The sequence below is a fragment of the Athene noctua genome, chromosome 7, assembly GCF_965140245.1.
Source record: "Athene noctua chromosome 7, bAthNoc1.hap1.1, whole genome shotgun sequence".
NCBI classification, from domain to species: domain Eukaryota; kingdom Metazoa; phylum Chordata; class Aves; order Strigiformes; family Strigidae; genus Athene; species Athene noctua.
This window is the reverse complement of record NC_134043.1, coordinates 472117-499853: the sequence shown is the minus strand read 5'-3', so window position 1 is coordinate 499853 and position 27737 is coordinate 472117. Positions and strand designations below refer to the sequence as shown.

At 40.9% G+C, this 27737-nt stretch overlaps 1 protein-coding gene across 3 annotated transcripts in view; it reads left to right on the top strand.

Moving 5' to 3' along the window:
* The window catches only part of PKP4 (plakophilin 4), an 84534-nt gene that overhangs the window by 16263 nt on the left and 40534 nt on the right, over positions 1 to 27737 (top strand). For all 3 annotated transcript variants that reach the window (XM_074911411.1, XM_074911410.1, XM_074911409.1), the window contains exons 2-4: positions 130 to 263; positions 12701 to 12813; positions 25768 to 25802. In XM_074911411.1, coding sequence (XP_074767512.1) covers positions 130 to 263; positions 12701 to 12813; positions 25768 to 25802 — 282 coding nt within the window. The remainder of the gene's footprint in view (positions 1 to 129; positions 264 to 12700; positions 12814 to 25767; positions 25803 to 27737) is intronic.

Below are 27737 nucleotides of genomic sequence, written 5' to 3'. Positions count from 1 at the left end.
AGTTCTCTGCTAATTTGGTTAAGTTTGGAGAGGTTTTAGAAAAAAGACGAGAATTTATAATCCTGAAAACTTGAATTTTAAGTGTCACTGGCTCAAAATGTAAACTATTTTAAAATATTGTTATTGCAGGCAAAATGCCAGCCCCTGAGCAGACCCCAATGGTGGAGGAGGGGCTGCCGCAGACAACGCAGGAAACTTCCACAGGCCCAGGCATGGAACCAGAGACCACTGCCACTACCATTTTAGCTTCTGTAAAGGAACAGGTACATGCCTTGTTTTCAGCAATTCAGCAATCCAGTGTGCGGTGTGGAGTTAACCATTGTTTCTTACAGCATTGCCAGGAAAACACATAATTGTTTCTAAAATGTGTTGCCTAGCATTACTAACATTACTACTACTATATTTTGTATATCAGAATGTGAGAATCTGAATATGAAGGGTTCATTTGATTGGACGGAACAGAAGCATCATTATGGTATTCTGTGTCCCTTGGAATGTATGTGCTGTTGTAAATCAGACTTGAAATGCAGGTTTGTTGTTGAAAAAAGAAAAGCTAGCATAGAACTGATACAACATTGAAAACCAGTCCTTTCTGTACATTCTGCAAAGTTGTGTGCAGCGTTACAGAAATTTACACATAAAGATTTGGTATGATTAATTGTATTTTGTTAAAGAATGGCTTTTAAACTTTTAGTTTGGTTTCAGTTGTCAGTACCAAGGTGGTGATATATTTTAAAACTGCAACACATTTATGGATGTGTATCTTAGTGATAGTCTCTACAGGGAAAATAAAATTGTGTTTGAAATCAAGTTCAACCTTAATTTGTAAAAACCGGGGGGGGGGGAATTGCAGTTTTACAAAGAAACATTCTAGCTAAAGTTTTTTTATTTCTTTTGGTTTTTTTAAAAAAAGAACACAAAGAGAGAAGTGATAGTTTGGCTTTCATTGTGAGAACTAGAAATAATCATCATCTTTCTTGGCTTAGTACCTAAATTATAGCATCTGAACTTGAGAACAAATCTGCTTTGCTGTCTCTGTTTCAGAACTTCTTTTAGATAAATCAGTACTTGATCCAAGATATTAACTCTGAATGCAGACATTTGATGTATGTGTTCTTACATTGTCCCATGTTAATATTTTTTTTTAAAGGGTGAGAATTAGATTATATTGTCTTGATATCAACAGATTTTGTACCCATAGAACCTCCATTCTGCAGCGAAAATTTTCTGCAGCATGATGAAATTTGCATCATTGTTTTCATGACTAAAGTAATAGTTGCAAAAGTATTTTAAGATGACAGTAGCAACACTAATAATTTCTTAGTGATATTAAAACTAATATTAAATATGTCAATACGAAGGATGTTAGTGCTGGAGGCTACTGAGATATGAGTAATCACAATCATCTGAGCTACAGTGATCTTAAGTCACTTCTCATTGTCTGAGACAGTAGTTTGCCTTGTGCTGTCTTAGCTTGTCCCAAATGTTAATTAGAACTCATTTGCTTGAAGTGCATTTGTGGTGGTTTTAAGTTCACAGAATCCCAGAGTGGTTTGGGTGGGAAGAGACCTCAGAGCCCATGCAGTGCCGCCCCCTGTGCCGGGCAGGGCCACCTTCCACCAGCCCAGGTTGCCCAAAGCCCCGTCCAACCTGGCCTTGAGCCCTTCCAGGGAGGGGGCAGCCACAGCTGCTCTGGGCAGCCTGTGCCAGGGCCTCACCCCCCTCACAGGGGAGAATTTCTGCCTTAGATCTCATCTACATCTTCCCTGTGTCAGTTCGGAGTTGGTCTGGTTTATTTTGCAGTTCACAGAACATGCTGGTGAAGGTGGCTCAGCTGATGAGCAGCGCCGGGCGAGCTGGCATGCTGTCGCTGTGGGTGCCGGGGTCTGAGAACAGCCGGGTGCTGGGGTCGCTGCCCAGAGTGGCTCCTGTGCAGTTCTGGTGTGAGAGCGATGGCTGAACTGAACACAGTTGTGGCACCATTGTCGATAATAGATTAATACCAAAGTATACAGTGAAAAGGCATTTGTTAACATTCCCTTTCCTACCCAAGAAATGTTTTTATCTTTCTTATTCTCAGAGAAAAAGTATTAGCAGAATATTTCTTCATTTTGAAAAAGAGGTTAAAACCTTTTCCCCTTTCCATTCCTAAAAGACTGTTAAATATGTGGACTATTAAGTAACTCAAATCTGATGAAAGGAAAAAGTAAAATTAAAACTGTGTTTAACAGTGAAACACAAACTGCAGAGCTGTGGCCTAACTTTGAAATGTACAGGCACGCTGGAATGAATGCAAGGGGGAGGAAGATGTGAATTGTACTTCACTCTTGGAAGTGATAATGTGGAAGAATTAAGAGCTGAACTGTTGCCTTCTGGTATTTTTTCTGTTGATAATAATTATGGACACTGACATACTGAACACCCTTCCTGTATGGCAGAAGGCCCAGAACAGAATATTTTCCAGTGTAGTTATTTACTTTATTAAGCTTGAACAGAAATTACGATGCTGTTTGCTGTGGCCTGACTTCCTTTGACACAGGAATCTCGCTTTATTTGCAGTAAGTCTGTGTTTGTAAAATAGTTGCCACACCTTAACTTCATTACTTCAGAAACGCTTAGGACAGTGGAAACGCAATCCAGAAAAGCTTTTATTATTACTTGTCAATTGTGCAAGATTCTAGCTTAATAAAAACTTTCAAAATCACTACAGTAGTTCTGAAATAGGTAGATAAATTTATTGAATGACTTTTTTAAGCTTTCTACCACAGTGGCATAGATAAGATTATATAGAAAGTTGCACTAATTAGTCTGTGAACCCTACAAGCCACCCTAAATAAATTTGCTTCTTTTTCCTATGACCCCAAATCAGTTTAAAGCAACTTTTTTACCAAAAGAGACTGTGTCCCCTGAACTCTGAACGGTCTCTCGTTGAGACAAAAATTGTCAGAGCTGTGTAAATCTCCCTTGATTACATTTTAGGAAAGAAACATTTCAATTTGCTTTTAGTGTTAGAAAATAGTATGTGCAGAACAAGTGTAATCTGTGAAGAAGTTTAGATTACCGCAGCTTTGTGCTTTTCTGACAAAGCTTAAGTTTTGTTTTAATGTGAAAACACAGCTCTAATTAGTACAAATTATGAGACCAGCACCACAACTACCACTGGCTTTGGCTGGGGTAGGGAGCATAGTTCTTTTGCCAGGTTAGCTTATTCTCTTTGTGGATACACTTTTAAATTAAAATCGAGGCAGTGACTGACTCTTACTGGTAGAAGTTGCATCTTGAGGAGAGGAAATCCTTTCTGAATGCAGGGAAGTCCGAAGGCTAGCTGTAATGAAGCTGAAATGTATCTTGGCCTTTTCTGTTTTTTCTGTCAGTGGATTTGATGATGGGTTGTGGTTTTTTTATTTGGGGAGGGGCTTGTTTTCTATGTGCTTCTTTTGGAGGGAGTTTTTAGTTGGATTTTGTTTTGTCTTTTCAAAGTATGTGTTTCACTTCTAAAATGTTATGACGTTTCCATGCTATAATGGCTTGAGGTATTTTAGGAAATGCTAAAGCAAGTTTTAAGTAAAACTTAGAGCATTAAAATATACATGTCTATATTTCTTAATCCTAGGCAGTATTTGGATGAAAGTTTAGTTGAGTTCTGTAGGGAGTCTCTTATTCATATTAAAAGTAAATTGAATATTTTCCTACTAAAATTGCAAGGGGCAGCATCATAGCAGTAACTTGGGGGTGGGAGGAGTGTTGAAATGTAGGGACAGCGAGTTGCCAACTACTCCAGATAGATTTGTAGAATCGCTGCTCCTTTACATGTGCGAGCCCTACACTGCTGCATTTGGAATGAATTGCTGCTGAACTGGCAAGATTAAATGGGATCATTTGGAATTGTGAATTTCCTGCTTAGCATGTTAGTTTTCCTTTTCGGTGATTGGGCAGAGAGAAAAGGTTTCACAAGAAAAATTACCCATTGATCCAGTTTTCAAAAGTAACACGAATATGCTGGGTTTAATTTCTTTGCTAAAAGAGGAGCACTTGCAGCACTGGCAGGTTTTTTTTAGTTTCTTTGGTCTAGCTGTTTTTGATGCCTAAAGATGGACAACTTTTCACCTTTTCTTTTGTAAATAGGTGAAATAGAGTAAGAATGATTGGATATGCTTTTGGATGAATAATTGTAAATCCCTTGGGTTTTCTTAAGTGTTTTCCTAGAAGAGTTCACTTTTGTTCAACACTTCAGCAAAATCTTTTCATTTTGTATAACTGCATTGAACCATATCATGTACTTAGAAAGTGGGCACTTTACTTTTTTCCTGTCTTTATTGTTTAAGTACAAAATTCTTTACATAATTCTTGAGATTTGAGGGGGGGGGGGAGGCAAAACCCTAAATTTTTCAGAAGGAAATGTAAGAAATATGTATTCTCCATGCATCAAACATTTCATTATTGCATGTTTGAATGCATCTTTACTAGAATGAGAGTATTTTGATCCTAAGTTTGGGAGATTTTGCTACCAGTTCAATAGGTAGTACTTTATATCAAGTACTCTGGCTGTGTGGGCATGTCACTTCAACAAGATACCTGAAAAAAAGACTTACTAAATGCACTTTCAGTAATTAGGCACAAACATTGAATGGTCTTACTTTGAAATTCTGATTTGCATGCATCTAGTGATCAGCTAGGTGGATAAATGTGCCTCAGTTCTGAAATGAAGGCAGTACTTTTTATTGAGTGGACTTCCAAGCTTTGTGTGAGTGAAACAAAAATCTTTGTCAACATTTTCTGAATGACTGGAAGAACTGGTTTTGTTTCCAACTCTTAATGTTGTGTTCAGTTGCATAGGTCATTCCTCCCTATTTAATCCCAGAACTTTGAAGTTTACTGTTTCTGCTGTTTACAAGTATTTCCAGTTTTGGTGAATCAAGTCTGAGAAGTCCACTTCCCGAGGCTCTCATTCTAGGACAAAATATAGGCCACTCCTGTCTCAGATGAAACAACTAACTCCTTTCCTTAAGCAAAAGTCTGTGTACTCCTTTATTCATGTGAAGATCTAGAAATTAATTTTTCTTTTTAGCATGTAGTGTTAGGCTTCTTAGGAGAAACTCCACTTGAAAAAGAGCCTGCCTAGAACTGTGTGGGTACCCCTGAAATATATTGGGGTATTTCTACCTTTTGTAACACTTTTATATTTAGATGACTAGCCAATCTACTCAGCAGCAGCTGAACTCTAATCCACTGCTGGCAGAACAGTGTCCTTAGCTCCAGCACCCATTTAAAAACCAGAGCATTGTAACAGATGCTTTCCAAAGAGGACGCTGCTCAGATGTAGTCAGTGAATACCTCAGGTGGCATTCTTCCTTTCCACCACTGACTAAGAGTAAGCTTTCTATCAAGTGCTTAAATTTTGATCCCCCATCAGCCAGAGCAGCACTAAACTGTCGCACCAGACTAGTGAACAATGCAGGCATAAAAGTATTAAGGGCTTTAATGGTCTGCTGCTGTTGAATACAGAGTAAGTGAGATCAGCCAATAATTGTAGCTGTGTCATTTCACATCCTGTAATCTGTGATTCTCTTTACTCTGTCCAATTTTTTATCTTTTGTCTTCTATTTTGGAAGATACTGAGATACTGAAAGCATGCAAATGCAGTTGTGTGCGTGAGTAAACTTTATTTTTACAGAAATTGTTAAGGTTGATCTAATATGGTTAGTTAAAAGTACAGGGTTTTTCTTCTCAGTAGATCCTGGTAGAGAATTCAAGTATTAGGTCACTACATGGTGACAGTCATGTTGGAAGAATATGGTATTCAGTGTGGTTTTAAGTAGTCAATTGCTTGATCTAGCTCTGAATTACAGCAAGTGGAAAGATGCAGATCTCTGCACACATCGGCGCAGGAGGTTAATGTGAAGGTATAAACGAACTTAATTTTGTTTGTTCACTTTTGTTGCACATTTGTATCATAAAGATGTCCAAAACGTAACTGCCTTTTCTTTAGCACTGTTTGAACTTTCCCAGACAATGTGGCTCTGCGCTGTCTGTTGCAGTTGAATGAGACATAGTAAATGCAAGGTGAAAGTACTTCTCTCAAATGTAGGCTACACTGTCTTAGATCATCTCGAACAACTGGAAGAGGCTCAGCTGAATTGTTCAATGGGGAACATTTTAATGATTAGGAAGACATTTTATAGTTCAGTTTACAATTACCTTCTTAAAGTTTCACAAAGACAGGGAGTTTGGCAATCAAAGCAGCGTAGCCTATCTTGGTGCTGCTACAACTGGAAACACCATCCCAGCCTGGCCCTGTCTTCCCGCAGCGACCCCTGGGCACTGGCAGGTGCATCTCTCAGTGGCGGCGCTTCTCTCGGATGTCCCGGCTGCCTGGTCCTGGTCTGATTAGCCAGGCATCTACCAGTCCAGAAGAGCTTGTGAGTTGTCTTCACTGCTTGTGCCATTGCTGCTGATTCTTGTGTAGTTGTCACCAGAAAACCTTCAGTTAGCCAAACCGATCACTGTTTGTTTAATGTTTTGAGTTATCTGTGTTTTGCCAGGGGTTTTCAAATCACAACAGGACAGGAAGAAAGTAGTTTTTATTTTTCAGTTTTGTGAATGTCGATTCCTCATTCTCATCCGTGTTACTGAGGGATAAAAGTTCCTTGTTAACAAAAATTAAAATGTTGGATCTCTGCAACGTGGTGTCTTAATGGGGTGCAGACAGAAAGCACAGTTACCTCTGAACCTTCTTTTATTATCCAAAGCCTGCAACGGGACAATGACAGTCTTCATGGTCAGCCATACAAATTACATTCCCATTACTTACCTGTTTTCAAATATTTCCTGTTAATAGCCCAGCACAGTGTGCTGGCAGTTATTTTCAGTTGCCAGGGAGCCACAAACCAGCTGGAGGTACTCTCTCCGCTTTCAGATGAAGAGAGTGTTTTGTTTTCAGGGTTGGTATAACTTGTCTCATCTGTATCTCACGGCAGTGAAGGCCTTGGAGTGAGATCCCAACCTTGTTGCAGACCAGTGACCCACAGAACTGGCCAAGTAAGAGCTGTTGGTGGTCACCTGGGGTGTACACTACAGCGTTGACACCCTGTGTGGGGTTTGTGTGTGTGTCACCACCCCCCCGAGAAACCTCAGCCTCCAAAAGAGAATTGCCCAGCTCTGAGAGCTGATGGGTTTTGGTTGTCACTTGAGGAGGGTTGTCTGCCTGCTGTCTGTATGATTGCTTTCTTCTCTTTCTTGAATCACATATGTGCTTCCTGTTCCTTATATGTAACTATTTAAAGCCAGCATCTTTTGTAGTTTTGTGTTAAGAAATACAGTCTGTGGTTTTCCAGTGGAATTTAGGTTAGGAAAACAAAAACTGTCGTTTTAGAAGGTGATTAAGTAGTTAATGCTAATAGAATTTTGAATAGAAATAGGTGAATAGAATTTTGGGACTTTTTTTCCCCTTGATGTATATTTGATAATTTTGAAAAAAAAGCAGTAGCTCTGGCTAAGGCACTGTGGTGCGTATGTTTCAGAAGATTTGGTTGGTCCTTTTGATGCACTATGGCAGTGTATTCTATAATCTACATCTATAATTTTAGTATAGATGTTCTTCTGCAAATGAAAACAGGCTTATTAATTGTTTTATTTGACTCATGTCATTTTGTCAGAAGCCAGTAATATAAAAGCCAGTTAATTGTGATTTTTTGCCTAGGGCAGCAGGTTCTGTGTGTCACTGGCAGCCAGCATTGCATGGGAGCATCCTGTTTGGGGAGCGTAATCTCCTGTTGCTTTCACAGAGGCAGATTCAGATAGATTCCCCCAATAAACAGTATGCTGCCTGACAGGTAAACGTGGTGGTGGTAGGCATCTGTTCAGAGTGGTGTCAGATGTCATTATGATGAAGCGTAAAATGTGAAGGTGATCAATGCTCTTATTTAGAATTGATTAGGACTTTGTTTTCTATAATAATACGATCTAAGATGACAAATGAAAGGAGTAACACAGGAGGTATTCCAGCTGTAAAGAAGATGGTACCACTAAAGTTGTCCCTCTTATGTATTTATGTAGGCATTCTTGCTACTGAATTGTAGAATGGCAGGTTTGTTGGATGGACTGTGAGATGGGTGGAGGAACTGGCTGTATGGCTCAATGTCTAAGTAGAAACTGGTAACGAGTGGTGTCCCTCCAGTGTCTGTACTGGGACCAGTACTATTTACTGTATCATCAGCGACATAGACAGGGGGATTGAGTGCACCCTCTGCAAGTTTGCAGGTGACACCGAGCCGGGTGATGCAGGGGATTCACTTTGCAGAGGGAAGGGATGCCATCCAGAGGGGCCGTGGCAGGCTGGAGGAGTGGGCCGGCACGAGCCTCAGGAAGTTCAGCAAGGTCAAGTGCAAGGTCCTGCCCGGGGGTCAGGGCAGTGCCCAGTATCGGCAGAGGCTGGGGCCGGCTGGGTTGAGATCAGCCCCGCAGAGAAGCCCTTGGGGATCCCGGTGGACGAAGACTCAGGCGTGAGCCGGCACCGTGCGCTGGCAGCCCAGAAATCCAGCCGTGTCCTGGGCTGCATCGAGCACGCGTGGCCAGCGGGGCGAGGGAGGGATTCTGCCCCTCTGCTCCGCTCTGGTCAGAGCCCACGTGCAGCACTGCCTCCAGCTCGGGGGCCCAGCACCAGGCAGACGTGGAGCTGTTGGAGTGGGGCCAGAGGAGCCCACGACAGCGACCGGAGGGCTGGGACCCCTCTGCTGGGAAGAAAGGCTGAGAGAGCCGGGGGGTTCAGCTGGAGAAGAGAAGGCTCCGGGGAGCCCCGGCTGCGGCCTCTCGGCGTGTAAAGGGGGAGCAAAAGAGACACAGGGAAAGGCTTTTTACCGGGGCCTGCGGTGACAGGACAAGGGAGAGGGCGGGTGTAGGTTGGGTGTGAGGAAGAACTTTTTCTACCCTGACAGGTTTGCCCAGAGCAGCTGTGGCTGCCCCCTCCCTGGAAGGGCTCAAGGCCAGGTTGGACGGGGCTTTGGGCAACCTGGGCTGGTGGAAGGTGGCCCTGCCCGGGGCAGGGGGTGGCACTGCATGGGCTTTGAGGTCCCTTCCCACCCAAATCATGCTATAACTCAAAACCTTGGTTGTCCTATATTTTTTTTTATTTGCCTGAAATCTTCAAAAATCTGAGGTGATTATTGGAATTGGGCAGACCTTTATTTTCCAGATGAAGCATTTGAATATACTCTGAGGAGTTTTCGGGGAGGCTGGGAAGGAAACTGTATACATATTAATACTCTATGAAGAAAGTACACGGTGAAATGAAAGAAATACAGCACAACTTCCACTTCCTCATGCTGTATTTAATCTTGATCCCTTTTCTGAGCTGCAAAAAAATAGTATTTTCTGTAGCTGTTAGATTTTTGTAGTGTTTTAGAGAAGACTTCTCCTGCATCAGTCATTCTTTTCAGTGGGGCTTTTTTGTCTTTTAAACCTGTAATTGTTTTACACTTGTAAAATGGAAATCGTTATTGATTTTTCTGATGATCCCAATTAAGTGGTTCATCTCCTAAACACCTTTAGGACAGAAGTGTGTGACAAATTAGTTTAAAAAGCTGTGATCCTGTAGATGCAAGCTTGGTTGCCAAGCCCAGGTTTATTTTCCCTCTTGTGTATCTGATTTTTGCCATTGAAACTGTTGGAACTGGAGCTTTGTCCTGTTCCCTTTGTTACATGCCCCTTTTTAATTGATTTACTTTATGTAAAAAGGCTTTCTAGACAGTGTCAGCCTTTTTGTAGAATTTGGTAATTTACTGAAATTTTTTTCCTCCTGGAACGCAAATGGCAAAAGTTGCCTTGTGATAACATTTGTCTTATAGGTGAGAGCTGGTGTAAAGGACAGCGTTAGAGTGCGGGAGGATGCCGCCAAGGGAGGCGAGAGTCAGAGCAGTGTGCATTCATGGCATGGATTGCGAGAATGTTTTCTGCAATAATGTTATTTTCAGTAAAGTCTCTGCCTGTAATGAAGAGGCAAATTAATAGAGATTGGTTGAATGGAAGCAAATAATGGCGAGCGTATGTTTTGGTTTTATTCATCTAATTAAAAAATCGGTAAATAACAATAAGCAACTTGAGTCTTGTGATCAGATTCATCGTTTGTGTCAATGACACTGGTATTTAAATATTGATTTAAAAGTAAAGAACAGGAAACAGCTTTACACATAGGGTAAATGTTTTATATTATTTCTGCAAACAAGCAATACAGTAGTGTTTATTTTAAAGATTTGTGTTTGTTACGTGCTGTATAATACATCACAGCTGACTTGGGGAAAAGCTTGTCTTGCTGACATTTGCTTCAAAACTTAGAGCTTCAGCATCCCAATGGTTTGTAAAAATCACAGCGTTCTCCACTAGCATGTTAACGACTGGCTCGTGAACCAGCTTCTGCATGGATGTGTTATCTATATTCAGACTTAGAATTGGAAAATAAATTCTCATGTCTAAATTTGATTTTTTTTTGCTTAATACACTTCTTAGTGTTTTCCCTCCAAAAGACAAACTGTCCAAGGAAGTGGCTGGTTGCATGTGCACCTCTTTGGTGTAACATGAAGGTGAATCCTGCCGAGACCTGGTATCAGGCTGTGCTCCTTGGTGCAGTGACACGTCCTACAAACCTTCTGACATTACCCCTACGTTCTAGTCCATGGACAGGCCCACAGGATTTGCTGTGGTCCGCAGGTTATCGTGTTTGTGAGGCTTTTCATATCAGGTCTCCGGATTAAAAGGATTTAGCTTTAGAATTCTGTCTAAGGGCAGGTTTTAATAAAATCCAAGTTTAGGACATACGTCCCAAGATGCTCTTTCATGACTGAGCGCAGACTGCGCTGAGCTTTTCTCATGCTGAAGCTTGACAGTAAATGCTGACCTAATGGAAACGGTGTCCTGGGGGAAGCTGGGGACCACATCCCCCTCCTGCTGCTCCCCTGGGTTGCATATTTCTTTTTAACAGAGCTACAGAGTATTTACTCTGTTCTGGTGAACTCTTCGTAGTAGATCAATAGTAGAAAAATGCAGTCATGTTGTGTGGGTGCTTGTGTCCTGTGGCAGTAGCGGGCGAGATCCGTGTCCTGGAGACAAACACTTCAGCTGGCCAGCGTTTGGAATGTTGGGGTGTGCTTGTTCAGTTTGTGAGCTCTGAGAAATGTTTGAAAGTGTCTACAATTCCTTGTATCATCTGGGAGGGGCAGTAGCTTGTGTGGTGTATCTCTAAAAGGCCGGTTTGTTGTATGGAGCTGGGAGCAGACTTTCAGAAGTAGCTTTTTTTGTGTGTGTGTCATCAATATATAGAGTCATTTGGGGCAGTGCTGCTGTTTGACTTCGCTGGCTTCCTAATGCAATCAGTGTTAATTGGCCTTCTGCAGGTTCTCATTGTGTTGTCGGTAGAAAAAACTTTATCCCTACTTCTGCGAGGTAAATCTTGGTTTTGGACTGTGCTGTTGCTCAGACCTGCCTGTGGCACTGCGGTGAAGCCCCCCAGGAGTGGCGCCGTGGGAGGTGCAGAGGTGTTTGCAGGCTGCTGGAGGCCGGGGGGCATTGTGAACCGAGCTTTTCCTTACCGGAACATTGCACAAACTGCAAGAAGCAGAGAGCTCTTTCACGGACCATTAATGAAAGTAAAGTGTTTCAGCCTCGTTCCATGTAATGTAAGGTGTGAAAGGATAGTTTGCATTAACTATAATCTGTGAGGGAAGGGCACTTTTGTAATGTGGCAAGGCATGCAACTACTGTATAATACATGATTTACGTTCAGAAGAAAAACCCCTTATGAGTAATTAGCACTTTAAAATTAAAGGAATGCTTCCGTGCTGTATTTGACTTACATATGAGACTTGCTTAACCAGATTATTGAATATCGGTGTTCATCTGTTTTTAAATAGTATTGAACAGTTTACTTAGACTTCAGGGGATGTAGACTATCAGTTTGAAAAATAATACAGTTGCTCAATAGAATCCTTTTCTATCATTAACAAAAAGCTAACTGTGGATGCAAACATCACTGCTATACTGTCCCATGGTGACATAGGATAGATTTCAGAGTATCGTCTTTTTAGAAAATGTTTCCAGATTTTAATAACACACATTGTGTGCAGCACCTGTATTTCCCATGTCGTTATCTGAGCATTATGTTCCAAAAACCTTTTACAAAGGCTGAGGTTTGGTACCTTTGACCAAGAAATATAACAAAGACTGAAATCAGGGAAGGTGAAATAGCACATCTCTACCCTCAGCCGGTTTGACATGATAAACTTTAGGTTTCTGAATACAGAAGTCAGAACAGCATAGCTTAGGATTTGCAGTTCTGCGGGTAGAAAGGTTAGGATACGGTATTTTCCAGTCTACCTTGTTTATAGATGAAACTGAAGACTGACTTTATAGGCACTGATTTTGTTAGATTGTGGCAATATAAGTGGACACATAAATTTTAATTGCAGGAGGAATAAAATCCACAAATGCTTATACATGTTTTTCATTTTGTAACAGGTGATAAATCAATATTTGCATGAATCACTGATTTAAAGAACCATTAAATTCCCACTTTAATCTTCTGATAGTTTATTCCACTAAGAAAGAGTCAAAATAAGAAACATGATTGTGATGAAACAGTGATTGTTTCAGAATTAATCCACACCCGTTTTTTAACATCAAGAATGCTTTTCTTTTTATTTTGAAATTTCAGGAGCTCCAATTTCAAAGACTTACCAGAGAACTGGAAGTGGAAAGGCAAATTGTGGCTAATCAGCTAGAAAGATGTAGGCTTGGAGCAGAATCACCAAGTATCGCCAGCACAAGGTACAAGTCCTGATGACTTACTTTCATATGTCCCATAAATTAAAGGGCTTTTTAGTGGTGCTTATGTCCTACATACGTATATTTTCACTGATAGCCGTTCACCTTCCATTAATATGTGAAGTATAAAAAAAATGCAGATTTACTGTGCAGAGTTACGGGACAGTTTGAAGAGGCCTCTAATAATTGACTGCATTTTCAATAGAGTTTATGTGAAGCTTTAATTTTTCTTTAGATATGTTCAATTTTACTTTTAAGATTCATCCAGAGGAATGTGGTAGACTTAACACGTATTTGCATCAAAGTAACAGTGCTAGTTAAATGCAATAATCCAATTTCGGGTTTGTTTTTTTTTTTTTTCCCGGAATTAACTCTCTAGTTTCATCCAGCTTTTCTGAAATACTGTTGTTACATTTGTTTTCAGGGAACCTCTTGATATAAGTGTATTGTTGGCATATTTAAGTAGCCTGAAACATACCTAATATATTTCACATACAGTGACAATAGCTCTAACAAAGCATTTTGTTCATATTTCAGCTGTAACTAGTATTCTGAATATTTATGGTTTTTTAAATTCCTTAGCAAACTTTTTAACTCTAAATGTATTGAGGCACTCATTCATCTCAAGTATATCAAATGATTGGTAGCTCTTGAATCTGAAAGCCTTGATAACAATGTGTTCTCCTACAAAATGTTTATGATACCTGCATTTCGGGTTACAGCAAACTTTGTGTTGGCATGTACGTGGAGAGTATGCTCTGAACATTATTATTTCGTGCCTTAAGTACTGCTTGTTTCTATATTCTTTCAGCAATAAACTTGGGTATCATTCTGAAATGTTTCCTCCTGTGGCCATAATAAATATTTTTGCAAGTTAAATAGAAAGTTGTTCCTATAAAAACTTAAGAAACAGGAGGTGATTTTTAAAAAATAAATCTAAGAAAATTCAGTGTACCAGCTAATTCAGTTGTTTTTATACTTCAGACCACTTGACCTGAGTTGTCATTTGGCAGTATTGTTACTAGCATGAGAACTTTTGTGTAAGAAAATTCGAAATATTCAGAAATATTCCTGGGACAAGATGACCATTTTATACTCTTCATAGTTGCCTGTCTTCCCTCTAGATTCATGTATTTCTCCAGCTGTTGCTCAGATTTTGTTTTCAAAGCTAAAAAACTTACATTCCTGAGGAAGAATAACTAAAAAGCTTCAGTTATTTTATGCCTCCAACCATCTTTCATCCAGTCTTGAATGTCCATTGTCAGCTAATTTGCCTGAGTAATATAAAGGAAAAGGTTCTTCTACATCCCAAGTCCACAGAATTTCGTGTACAAGGAATGCCAGAGTTAGGTTATCCCTCAAATAATATTGTGTAGTTTTTGAAAAAATATACAATTACTAGTATCTACACAATAAGTTGGCTCCTGTACTTCTGTCAAATACTATCATTTACCAAGATGGAAAACAAAATTTGCAGTCATGGAGTAATTTCTTCTTTTGGTTGCTTCCTTATGTTTAAATGATGTTTATTTGTATAAAAAACCAAAGGTGATGAAAGTTTAGGGGGAGAAAATAATAGCAGCTAAGTTGATTTGTAGTATACTTTGGTACATTTGTGTATCTGGATAAACTCATCAAGCCCTTGTTTTCTGGGCCATAAATTTTCCATAGTTATTAATAAAATATTTTACACATGTAAAATAAAAACCTAATTATATTCTTATTTCTTACAGACACCTCTCTAGTCTGACCACTGTTCTTATTTTTCTAAATTTTCTTATCCCAGTTGAGTCTGGTCCTGTATAGATGAGAATGCTGTGCTACATTGCTTTTTACTGAGGGACATGGGATTTAAACTTGGTTTAGACAATATGTTCTGAGATGTGTGTGTCCTTGGTTAACCTTTTTACTTACTCTTTAATGTGGATATCTCTTTTAAGAGATGTGTGACAAGCTGGAAAGAAAAAGAGTAAATCTATATTTGAATTAGATTATTTCATTTCTTCACAACCAGCTGCTTCCAGTGTAGTTAGAAGAGTTGTTGAAAAAATCAGGGTAAACCAATCTCTTAGAGCAGTATCACAGCAGACACAAATACAGCAGCAAAACTTACAGCCACAAAAAGGTACCCGTGTTTCCCCATCTGGGTGATGTAAATGTTTTGCTAAGGCTGACAAGGCATTAAACAAACACAAAGAGGGCATGGAAACACTGCGGTGTTGAGAGATTGGCCCTGGGCAGCTAACAGCCTGCTCCCAGGAACACAGAGAGGTTGAGCACTGGGAGAGCAACGTGGTGTTTCTCCTGGACAGGTGTAAGAATTGCCCAACAGAATCTTGTATTAAAAAGCACTAACCAAAACAATGACACAAAATTTTAAAAAGCAAGCAGAACTAAAGCATAGGATCTATACACCTTTTTATTTTTATCCTTTGTTTAAGTTTTCCGTCCCTGAGGAAATGAATGAAGCTTTGTTTCAAAGATAGTGCTTTAATCTCCTTTAATGTGGTAAAACATTCGGGAGTGTTTCATTTCAGAAGTCGGGCTGTGAAGTTTTGTTGACCTCAGTGCTTGTGGCAGGGCCTCTGATTTACCCACTTCTAAACTGGATTCCTGCAAGCCAGCGTTGGCCTGGAGGAGGTGCTGCTTTGCAGTGCAGATGCTGACATGAGTCACGGGTGCTTTGGGGGCAGCATACGCCTGTCCACAGGCTGTAATTTGGCTCTCAAGCTTTCAGTTTCAAGGAGGACAGAGGCTGTGGAGAACATGCCATGGGTAAATGGCTCACCCATTCTGCTCTCAGGAAATTGTCTTACAAAGCAGCTTCCGAACCATGAAACTTTGTGCAGAAATGGATCTGTAAATCCGGTGCTGCAGCTTAGCCTTTGACTGAGGTGAGAATTTAACAATCAGTCCTTAGGAAGATAATTTTGGTGTTTTGTAGACAGGTAAAAGGAAGGGGCTGCAAGCTGTCCCGTGTGTCGGTCACAGCAAGTCGCCCAGGGGAGGCTGTGGGAACGGCTGCTGAGGGAGGGGGAAAGGCCACCTCTGCCTTCAGCTGTCACCGCCTCGGGCGCGCCCTGAGGGACCCCGTTCCAGAAGCGTGGCTCTTCTGCTGCTGCTAGCCCTGCAGAGAAGCGTGTGCTGCTTTGTAGAGATGAACAAAGCCAAGCAAACAGGAGGCACTTGCGGTTTGGGTTGTGGCCCACCTCTAGTCCAGCTCTGCTGTAAGTGCAGGCAGCACAGGAGTGGCTGTCTTGCTCTCTTCAGAGGAGTGTGGGGGGTGAGAACAAGAGCAGATCTGCAGATCCTGAGTGCCTGTAGTGTAATGGGTGGAGAAGGAAGCACTGGATCAGCTGCAGCCCTGGATTCCCATACAGCTTTATTTTTGTGTACCTGTAGGTGACTTGCCTGTTGAAATTCTTTCCATAATTATTTTTATAAATGGGTGTTGTGCTCAGCACTTCTAAGATATTTCATGGCATCCCATACACCTTCAAAACACCTAAGAGCCTGAAATGAATCATGATTAGTGTTACGTAGAAGTATTAAATATTTTTACCCATGTTATACACTACAAGATCGGAGAATGAGAGACTGGGAAAAACAATGTGAGGTTTCAGCTGTATCTTCTTTTGTTTCATGCTATAACATGCACAGGTTTCTGTGAAGAAGCCACTGGCAGTTCAGCCTCCCATACAAACCGTGCTGCAGCTAACTCGGCGTCCGCAGCGTTACTGGTTCAGTTGGATTCAGTTCCGGGCTGCCAGGCGTGTTGGAGCATGTGCTGTCGCGGGGAGAAATCAGTCTGTCAGGGGTCGGTGGTCAGACTCGCTTTATAAAACCGCTCAGGTGGGAGCTGGCTGCAGGACTCGCAGGCAACTGGTGCTTTTTGTGAGTCATCTCTTCTGTGTAACTTGTGAAAACTGAGTGGTGTCGGGAGCCAGAAGGCTTGTACTTAGTAATTTAGTTGTAAAATACTGCACTCATAATAACAGCTTGTCAGAAACACTTTAACAAAAGTACATAAATGGCACACTAGGCTTCATCAGAATGCACACCCTTTTGGCAGTACAGTAAATGATGAAAAAAATAACACTTCAAGTACTGAATGGTCAGTCTGAGTAATAATGTGGCTACCTGCAGTTTTCTGAGTTTTGTACAAGTAAATGTATTTCTTAGCTACTAGGAAGGTTTATTTTTTTGTTTTTTTCCCAGCTGTGCACTTTCTGTAATAGTAGAATATACTCCAAAGTGATTCAGTAAAATAATGCTCTCCGTGATTGCACACTGTAAATTTCCTGTGAGCTGAATATGTATTGCATTTCATGGTCATGCATTTTTTTTCTCCTACAATGGGAGAATGTTTACAGAGTGTAAACAGAGCAAGTAGTTCTGCCTGAGCGCCGGCCTGCGGTCGCGTGGAGCCGTGTAACTTTTGTTCCACTTGAGGAGCAGTAACGTGCGAGACGCCTCCGCAGCGCGCGCCCCCCCCACGCTCGGGGCGTTCCGCGGCGTGCGGCAGCAAGTTCGTCCTGGCAAGGCTGTTCACAGGGACCTGGTCTGGGTGTAATTACCGTTACAGAGACTAGTTTAATTTTGTTCCTATGACGTATCAAATATTTCGGTGTTTTCAAAAGGTGTATTTGAAATTGCCCACATATATTGCATTATATGATGTCATCAAACTTTCATGACAAATTATAAGCTCCATAAAAATTACCTTTAGAATCAGTATTTGCTTTTGGGGCAGGAAAAGGGAAGGAATCACAGTAATTTAAGCTATTTATTCGCTTATTTATTTACACTAATATTACACTTACTGAAATTGGAAAACAAATCAGAGGCTTACATTAAATTTAAAATTCATTAAGAAAAGATATACTCAGTTTCTTTTGCAGAGCTTCGGTGTACACTAAAAGGAGGGCTAAAATGTATTTGAGGGAATTCAGCTGAGTAATGAATAATTTTAAATCAAGGTCTCCAAGCTGATCATCATAGAGGTTGGAAGAGTGTTTTGGACCAGATACGAATAGTCCATTTATCCTAACGATTTAGAAGAAAACAATTACATCCATTGTTAGTAGCTCACTAGGAGCTACTTGCCGTGTTAGGTAAGATAACTGGTTATCAGGTCACCTGACAGCTGCTGATGCCAAACATTTGAGGCAGGTCCCTGTCTCCCTTGCAGAATGTAGGAATCTCCTTCTGTTAGAAATTGGTCCGTACTATGATTGTTTTAGGCGTTACAGTTCTTACTGAGTGTATTATAAATCCTTAATCTAGCTGTAGAGATTCTGTTCTCGATATTACCAATAATCATATGTAAAGATTTGGGGTTTATTTTGTTATGTTTTAGACTGTAATAATACCTTGTGGCACTAATTTCAGACCTTGAGAGTGAACTGTGTTAGGTTTGTTCTCCTGTTTTTTGAAACAGTCTCATTGAGTGTCTCTTCCTCAGTCTTTACTATTTGGTTGAACTTTGAAATGCCCTTACTTCAGAATTGTCTTGGGAAATCAACTTCTTTTTTCTTATCTTTTATTTCTGCTAATTTCCTAGTAAGGGGGAAAAACAAACAAATAAACACCAAACCAGAAAACCAAAAATAGAACCATTGGTCTGTGTAATGTTAGTGAATTTCCAGGATTTTTCCATGTTTTCTTCACAGCCTGGTTTGAGTTTGCTCTTTTGACTGTACCCACGTGTTAGACAGAAGTATCCATTGATGTGTCTCCTGGTTTATATAGTTGCTTGCTTGCTTGCTTCAGTCTTTGGGCAGTCCCAGGAATGTAAATATAGTAAGAATCCTGCTTCTAGGTAGTTTCATTGGTGACTAAGGTGGGCATGCAACCTCTGAGGTGTATGCAGTATGTGTTGGGTATTTCCTAGGTTGTAGTTTTATCACATGACTTCAGGAAGCATTATAGGGTCCCTACTCCAACTCTTAGAGCCTCGAGAGTCACCAGTCTATCCATCATTTAATAAGGCTGTTGAAAATGTTTACCTTGGTAAGTGACGGATCAAAAGCACTTAACCCTGAGCTGCAGAAGGTCATTCCAGGTCTGATGCTGCATGCTATGGCTCTCCTTTGGCACTTCAGCTGTGCCACTCAGGCAGCATCAGCTTCGTTTGAGACGACAGGGTGTGCTATCATTTGTCTTGAGTCCACAGAAATTTAGAAATGCTTATTTTTTGCTTGTACACATCAAAGATGAGTGAAACTTGTAAAAGTTTCTTGTTATAGCTCCAGTGTTCATTTTTCTGTTTACCCAGACTGTAAGCCTTTCTGAAATTCTGTCAAAGCTTTTGAGTGCCAGTAGAATGGAGGAATTTGGGGGGTTTTATGCTGTTTGTTGATGTTCAGATAGGAAAAAAGTAGCTTACTGATGAGTTGTTCTGGTGATAAATTGAAGAGTGATGATTTAATACTGACTTCAGCTGCATATGTAAATACTTCTTCTCTTGCCCAACAGCAGACTGGGCTACGAAATAGGATTGTTCTTTCTAGGGTGAGCAGCTGTGGGTGCCCGCTGGGTTATGGCAGCTGCTCCTGCCAGTGCTCCTGCAGGGTGACCCAAGGTCAGGGGTTGTGTCGGGGCAGGTGGTACCTGTCACCCGCTGAAGGCGCCTGAAGTGCTGGAAGGGCAGTGAGTGCCGCGGGGGTTCCTGTGGTGCACCATGAGCTACAATAACACTGGCAGGGCTGTCAGCTCTTTCCGAAGATAGCCAACCGTGCCACGCGCCCGCATCCTGAGCGGCCGCTCCGTGGGAGCGGTGGAGGAGGCCGGTGGCGGGCGGTGCCCCCTCGCAGCGGTGACCACTGCCGGGCGGCGCAGGACCGCAGGGGTTCGGCGGGCCCTGGGGTGGGTGTTGCCATGCCCCACCGTTCTGCGTGGCTCTGCTGCGGGGGTCTGTCTCTCCTCAGCCCTCAGTTTCAAATGGCATCCTTCAGTAGGAGTGACCCCATCGAGTCTAGTATTGCAGGTGGAGCTCTCTCAAGTCCTACCCAGCGCATTAGCGCCTGCCAGTGCCAGCTGGAAACCTCTAGTGAGCCGGAGCACCACTTGCTCGTGGGGCAGAGCCGTTTGGTTTCTCTGTGTGGGACATAAGGTGGCTGTGGTGCTTCGTGCAGCGTCCAGCGGAGTGGTACAGGAGTTAGGCCTGTCGTGAAATCAGGAAGACAGCTGTTAGAGAAGTTGAAGACTGAAAATTGCCTCATTTAGTTAAAACATTTGTGAAAACTTCCGCTAACCTGTATCAACAAGAAAAGCAAAAATGTGAAATCTCCTTGCATGGATTCTGATAGCTGCCAGTTGCTTGTAATGTGTATTAGAAGTTTATGGAGTTTAATATATGCCATTTTATTAGAAAAATCCCCCTGTACCAAAAATTTAGTTATACAAAGCAGTAAGTCTTCATACTGTGTATAATTGTAACTGTGTTCTTGATGTAGATATTTAAAGGGGAAAATAAAGGGCAAGCAGAACAATACATTCAGTCTTAGGCGCTTAAGTTCTGGCTGGCAGCTCTGCCTGAGCAGCAAGCACGAATCCCTGTCAATAAACCATTTGCTACTGGGTGCCTGACAGAACAGATGTATTCCAGTGAGGAAAGCGTAGCCGAGCAGTAAACTAAAATACTAAAGAAATATGTGTGAAATACATACATTTTCAACAGAATTATATATTTAGCTTTCTACAGCTTTTCACCATTTTAGAAATATTTAATAAATAATACTTAATTTTTTCAGCTGTTGCCTGTTTTTGATTACAACAACGGTTTATTCAAGCAGTTAAGATAGGCACTATTTTTCTCTAATCACTACTTTTCTCTCAAGTGGTACTGTTTAAATCAGAAACACTTTTCATCTTATGGAGTGCTTGCTAAGATAATAGGCTTAGGCTGTTTCATGTCATATAATACCTGCAAAAGACATGTATGTGTAGACCAAGAATTTAAGTTAGCTGTCCAGTCTAGAAACTGCAGATCATAGTTATGTTTACATAATTTTTAAAAAATACCACTATGCTAAAGACATCTTAACAAAAATCAGAAATCTGCAGGTTTTGCAAATTTTAATACTGTTCCTGTAGCCTTGCTATCCCACACACAGGCACTGCCAGAGACCCGGCCGTGACCTCGACTGGCCAGTTCTGCCATCAGAGCCTGGCCCAGTCCCTGAGCTGCTGTAGCCATTTGACTGAGACAAATCCTGACATCCTCTTCTAACTTGGAAATCCAAAGCTGGAAAGTGTTTATTTGAGAGCTGTCAGCTGAAGAATGTAAAATGGTACTAGTGATGCTTTGTATGTTTTGTCTCTGAATCACTTCATACGAAACGTTTTCCACTGATCAGATGTAACCCCAAGCACAAACCCAGGCTGGGCGAGGAGGGGATGAGAGCAGCCCCCAGGGGAAGGACTTGGGGCGCTTGGGGGATGGAAAACTGCCTGTGAGCCAACAACCTGGGCTGGGCTGCACCCAGAGCAGGGTGGGCACAGGGCGAGGGGGGGATTCTCCCCCTCTGCTCCTCTCTGTGAGACCCCCCTGCAGGGCTGGCTCCAGCTCTGGGGCACCAACAGCAGAAGGACACGGACCTGCTCCAGCGGGGCCAGAGGAGGCCACGGAGATGCTGGGGGGGCTGGAGCCCCCCTGTGAGGACAGGCTGGGAGAGTTGGGGGGTTCAGCTGGAGAAGAGAAGGCTCCGGGGAGACCTTAGAGCGGCCCCCAGGGCTGAAAGGGGCTGCAGGAACAGGGGGAGGGACTCGTCATCAGGGGGGAGAGGCATAAGATGTGGGGTAATAGATTTAAACTGACAGAGGAGATTTAGGTCAGATCTAAGGCAGAAATTCTCCCCTGTGAGGGGGTGAGGCCCTGGCACAGGCTGCCCAGAGCAGCTGTGGCTGCCCCCTCCCTGGAAGGGCTCAAGGCCAGGTCGGACGGGGCTTTGGGCAACCTGGGCTGGTGGAAGGTGGCCCTGCCCGGGGCAGGGGGTGGCACTGCATGGGCTCTGAGGTCCCTTCCCACCCCAACCAGTCTGTGATATGATTTTTATTTTTTTTTTCCAGATCAGCAGCTGGTTCAGTTTTGTGTCTAAGACTAAAGGTTTAAGATGGTGAAGGTGTGAAATTAAGAAAGGGATAAACCAAACAAAGGCGGGGCGGGGGGGGAACAAAACAAAGAAAACAAAAAAATCCAGATACATAGGAAATATAAGAGAAAAAAAACGAAGTATCAAAAAAAAGAAAAAAGGGTGAATAGATTGACTTCAGCAGTTTGTATGCATCCTTAGTCTTCAGTTAACATTACTGGCTAAAATGTAGTGCTTAAGTGTATGTGTGTTATATGCATTTAGTGTAGAATTATGTTTTATTTCACTTATTCTTTGTGCTCTTGTGAAGCAGATTGAGAAGGGAAGAGAAAATTCTTTTCATGTACATGACTGTATGTGATAGCTTCTCTGTGCTTTCCTTCCATAGCATTTAAAAATAGCTGCTATGCTATAATAATATTTATCTCTAACTTCTTTAACTCAAAATTATGTGCATCATACCAAACTGTTCTGAAAGAAAAATATAATTTCTGCATGTCTACCCTACTAACCTAATTTTTTTCCGAGGGTAATCATGGGCTAAAATGAAGTATTTTTAGCAGTGCAGTGCACCACATATGGGCTCTCTAGCTGTATCACATGTTCATACTGGGAAGAGGCAGCGTAATGGCTGGTTGTGGGCAGCAGCTTCTCACTGGTGGTGCAGTCAGTATTGGGCCACACTTGTTTTTTAAACAGTGGAATAAAATGCATTAGGCTTACTTACCAAAGCTGAAAGACTTAGTAACTTCAAAACATTTAATCTGTAAGGTGACAAAACCAGATGATTAAGTCAGTGGGTGATAGATGCGGGACTTTTGCTAAATAATGTAATAAGAATCAAGTTAAATTCTTAAGCAGTTTAGCTGTTCATGAAGTAGCTTTCTACTTGTGACCCGTATTCAGAGCAGCCTTTGTTGTTTGCAAGTCCCTGTACATGTAAAGAAAGCTCAGTCAGCCAGATGTGTTGGGTAGAGATACATTTGGTGTTTTTGGTCATCTTGTGTCTGTCAGAGTAAAGCATGTCTGTATGCTTTGCACTTGTTAACTTTGCTAGCACCACAGAACAATGTAATCTCATTATAAGGAATTGAGTTTCCAGAAAATTTAAGGAATAAAGTAAAGGTTAAGAGTGTAAAACTTGATGTTCAGGTAGCATGAGAATTCTGGGCCCAGTGTTCACAGTATCTGTCAAATAATCTTCATATTTCTTCATTTCAGTGGAGCAAAGCATTAATGAATAGGCTAACAGTAACTGATTAAAGAACCCATTATATCCAAGTTTGCTCAGTGAAGAGTAAAGAATATACTATGTAAAGAATTTATGTAGATTAACTAACATTCAGAACTCAACTTTCAATAGTTAAAATTCACTCCATTTTGTACAGATTCGTTTGAATTCCACACCAGTTTCAGTACAGATTTCCTCATTAATTTTTAACAACAGAAATATTTTTAAAGGTTTCATCAAAATAGTACAAGGTTCAATTTGCAAGCAAAACCACAGTAAAGTTGCACAGAATTTACTTTAATATGTAGTTACAATCCCCAACATATGCCAAAGAAACCTCTTGGAGTTAATGCACTAGCTGGAGTCAGTGGGAGCATACGAGAAATTAGAAATGTTTTTACCTTTTTATTTAAATTGAATGAAGCTTAGCCCAGGGCTGTGCAGACACCGAGGCTTGGTGGTCTTGGCAGTGCGTATGGCTCTGGAATGGCCAGGTGCTGGTAGTACAGTTCCTCTGCTGCCACATTCCACCTGTCTCTAGGTACTTGCAGCTTTTCACAGAGCTGTCCAGCTCGTGCACCATGTTCACTTCGGCTGTTCTTCTGTGGAAAAAGCTGTAATGTTTTAAGAAATAACCATCTGTAGCCGTTCATGATCTCCTGTTAGCTGGAGGCTATTACCTTCTTGCCTGAAATGCTTTAGCAGGTTCTGTCATGCAGAATCTGGGTTTGTTTAAATCCCAGTTTAAACTGTACCACTAAAGGTAGTTTAAACTAATCCGCCTGACTTTGCGCTCGGGTGGAATGACAGAACTCACATGTCACAGCACCTGAGGTTGGGAAGGTAGCTGCTGGTTGTTGTGGGGTAAGTTCCTAAACTATCCTGGTGAAACCCACAGGAGGACAGTCAGTTGAAAAGTTGCTTATCCTGTTGTGGCATGTAGTTTGATTTTGTTTATGTACTCACTCAGTGGTTCTGACATTGGGCTTTCAGTTCCAGTACTACTGACTGCCTACTTCTTTGTCTGCACTTAAGATAGTTGTGCTTCTGGGCTTGGACAAGATGGTTCCTCAGGAAAGAGAAAATATCTGTGAAAGTTCAGGCGTGCATCTGAATTTGATGGAGTCTGTGTCTGAGCACCCTTCTCTCCTGGTCCACTTTATGTATGTTCTAAAGGAAAAATTACAGTACCACCCCTAAAGATTTCAAAACTAAAGTTGTAGACTGAGGGAAAGAATCACTGATAAGTAGTAAAAATTCTATGACTACTAGATAGGAAGTTGGCTTTCAGACACTTGAAGCCTGCATTTGAATCCTTTTTCTTTAAATTTAATTGCAATTGTGGTTTAGTTTGAGCTGGTATGCAAGTTTAGCACTCTTTTATATATAAATGCTTTGTTTCCAAAAAAGGCTCCTAAATGATTGTGTACATTTTAGAAAATACATATCTAGTATTGTTCATGTTGCTGTGCTAAAGTTTTTGTAATTGATAGCCATGGTAGAAAGAAGTAGAATAAATAATACTAATTTAGAAATAGGTACATTCTATGCAAAAATCACAGGTTCATGCTGATACTTATATATCATAAAATCTGATGGACTTGCCTATTTTTATTTTTTTTTTAGATAGCTTTTTGTTTGGAAAATAGCAGCTTATAATCATTGCAAAAGTAATTTAGTATTCAAAGTTTGATAGCTCATCTGTAGAGTGAGGAAATACTCTAGATATTTTTATGGAAAAATGTATCTATAATACATGGATGAATTTTGCATTTGTCTGCAGAGGTAGTCGTGCATCAATACTGTTATCACCACGTGTAAGAACATTGCTTTGTAGAAAAGACAAAATGGTTAAGATAGTTTGATATAAAATAGTTATTGGAAAAATACAAGAGAAGTAGGGGTTTCCACTGATGATAAACACCTTGCTTGATCTTGTGAAATAGTTGTTTCTTAAGGCATCTCTTTAACCTTGGCAGTGTAAAATCTGTTACCTGTTTACACTTAGAGGTGTACATGTTCTGGTATGTCCAGTGGTTCCACTTCTCATTGTATGCAAAGGATCAGAATTCTCTCTGGAAAACTGGAAAGTGAAATAACAATAAAAGTTGTAGGTTTGTTTCTGTTATTTTTTTTCAAACTGCTTTACATGTAGAAGCAAAATGCTCTGGAATTGTGATTCCCAAACTTCCTTTGCCTAGACCCTCCCGTGAGCAGCGAATGCTTCTGTCTTTGAAGTGGCTTGTTTATGGCCAATCATACAGCTCTGACTGTGAGCACTTGCTGTACTATTTTATTTACATCATTACAACTTAAATAGGAGGTGTGTATCACAAATCGTGCTCTTACCTGTCCTGGTGCAGAGAGGTTACGCTGCTTGATAATTTGCCATACAGAAAGTTACAGGGAATTCCCTCCGAATAATACGGAATTAAAATCAGTAACCAACAATTTAGTTGTCAGGTGTAAAGTTCTGCAGAGTGTTATTTACATGGACTATTGAAACTTCTATCTGCTGGGCTTTTTTATATAATTCTGTATGCTTTGGTTAAAAAACAAAACAAAACAAAAAACCTAGTCAAATGGTTCATTTCTGTGATTTTTTTTTTTTTTTCTTTTTTCTCTCTGCAGCTCTACTGAGAAGTCATTTCCTTGGAGATCATCAGGTATTATCTTTTATGTGTACATTTTGGTTTAAGCCCAAAAAACTTTATTTCCTTGGCATTCATTGCTTGTTTTGAAGTGAACTGAACATTAGCAGCAACGCTATGTATATTTTTCAAGTATCTTTTCTGAAGTATGACATTAATATCCTCTTTCTCACACATGAAGAGACTTGTGTGTTCCTCTGTTATTGTAAAAGGTTGCTTTGGCTTAGAAGTAGTTGCAGGTACTTTTCCTGCACCTTTTTGTGCCTTGGCATTTTTGTGTGATATGTGACCATAACAAAAGTCTCCTTTGCAGTTAACTCAGAAATACGTTAGAGTCTTCCCCTTGACGGGTAAGGCTTATGAAAAAATACTGTATGTTTATTTAAGCTGGAAAACTGGTTTTCTTTTTACAGATATTCTTACTCAACTGAGCAAATCTCCAATAAGTGAAGGTTTTCCTGAGAATGTTTTTTCTATTTTTGTGTCTCAGGATAGCTTGAACTTTCTTTCTAAAACAAGAAACATTTGTCCTGCAGTACTTGTGCATCTACTCTTGAGTATATTGGTTGGAATGGATGGCACCGTATCTTCAAAGTGACGTTCAGGTGTCTGTTGAAATAATCCAGTCTGCCCTTCACAGATGAGAGCTTTTAGCTAGTTAGGTTTTTGCATCAGTTAAAACACGGACTGTTGATGAGTCGTCCCTCGGGCAGGGCCGGTCCCCTGAGCGGGGGGCTGTGCAGCAGCCCCCGCGCCAGACCGCCCCAGCGGCGGGTGCCCCTGGGCGCTAGGCCCTGCCTCTCTCCTTCAGCTGGGTACTCCTGGCGGGTGGCATGTTGAGCAGCACTGGTCTAACGTACTCAGAGTGCAATCCGCACTGTAGATAGCTCTGCGCAGTCTTGATACCATAGCCTTGTGTAAGGATACCTGCAGCTTTAAGCTATCTGGTTTCTGATGGACAGAGTAGCACATTGTGGTTATCCACTTGTTTACTCAAGGGTATTCATAATTATGATAATTATGACTATTTTAGGTAAATAAGTATCTCAAACTATCTACTTTTCCTTCCCCTTCCTGTTTTCTATTTTATTCAGAGACTAAGCTCTTAAAATTGTGTACAATTGTATTTGCACGGTTTCAGCTGCCATCACGGTATCACCTCAGCTGAGATGAGGCACACACTAGCTTTTTTCCTTTCTTTTAAAGCTAATATTCCCAACAGCCTACTTTCCTTGGCATTTAAATTTTGCTAGTCATGGTGGTGCTTTTCAGGTATTCTTTTAGCAATGCTTTTAACCAAAGTCAAATTTGTTTTTTCAAGTAACTGAATAAATTAGTTTTAATTATTCCTTCAAGGTGAAACTTATTTTTGTGTTGTTTTTTGGGGGTTTTTTAAATCACATTATTTCCTCTGGTTCTGTAATGTTCCAGTGATGGTTCACAACTGGTAATGATACCTTCTGACAGATCTTGGTCATAGTTTTACTGATTCATCTCATGCAATTGCATTTCATTTATTTCCTCCTCAGTTTTTCCTGTAACTTATTCTTGGTCTATTGTTTGTTTTTCTCCTTGACTTTCTGTTAGTTCCTCTCCTTCTGTCATCTATCCAGCTCATGTTTTTATTTTATATTCTACTTATCTCCTCCCAATTGTGTGTTTCTTTTCTTTAGAGATCTCCTGTGCGCATCCCTGCTAAGAAGTCACTTAACATGTGGCAGAAGATCATACTTCTGTTTAAATACTGTATGCGTTAATAGAAATCTAGATGTATATTTCTCACATCTCTGTGTATCTAAAGTAAGGCTTTTCTGGAGTAATTGCTTAGAAGTGGGCATGTTTGAAAAAATTATTTTTTGCTTAGAGTTTTCTGATACACGTTTCATTTAATGTTTACATTTAGGTGGTTGTTGTAGCATGATTGTGGGTTTTACTTACAGCTTCACCCCT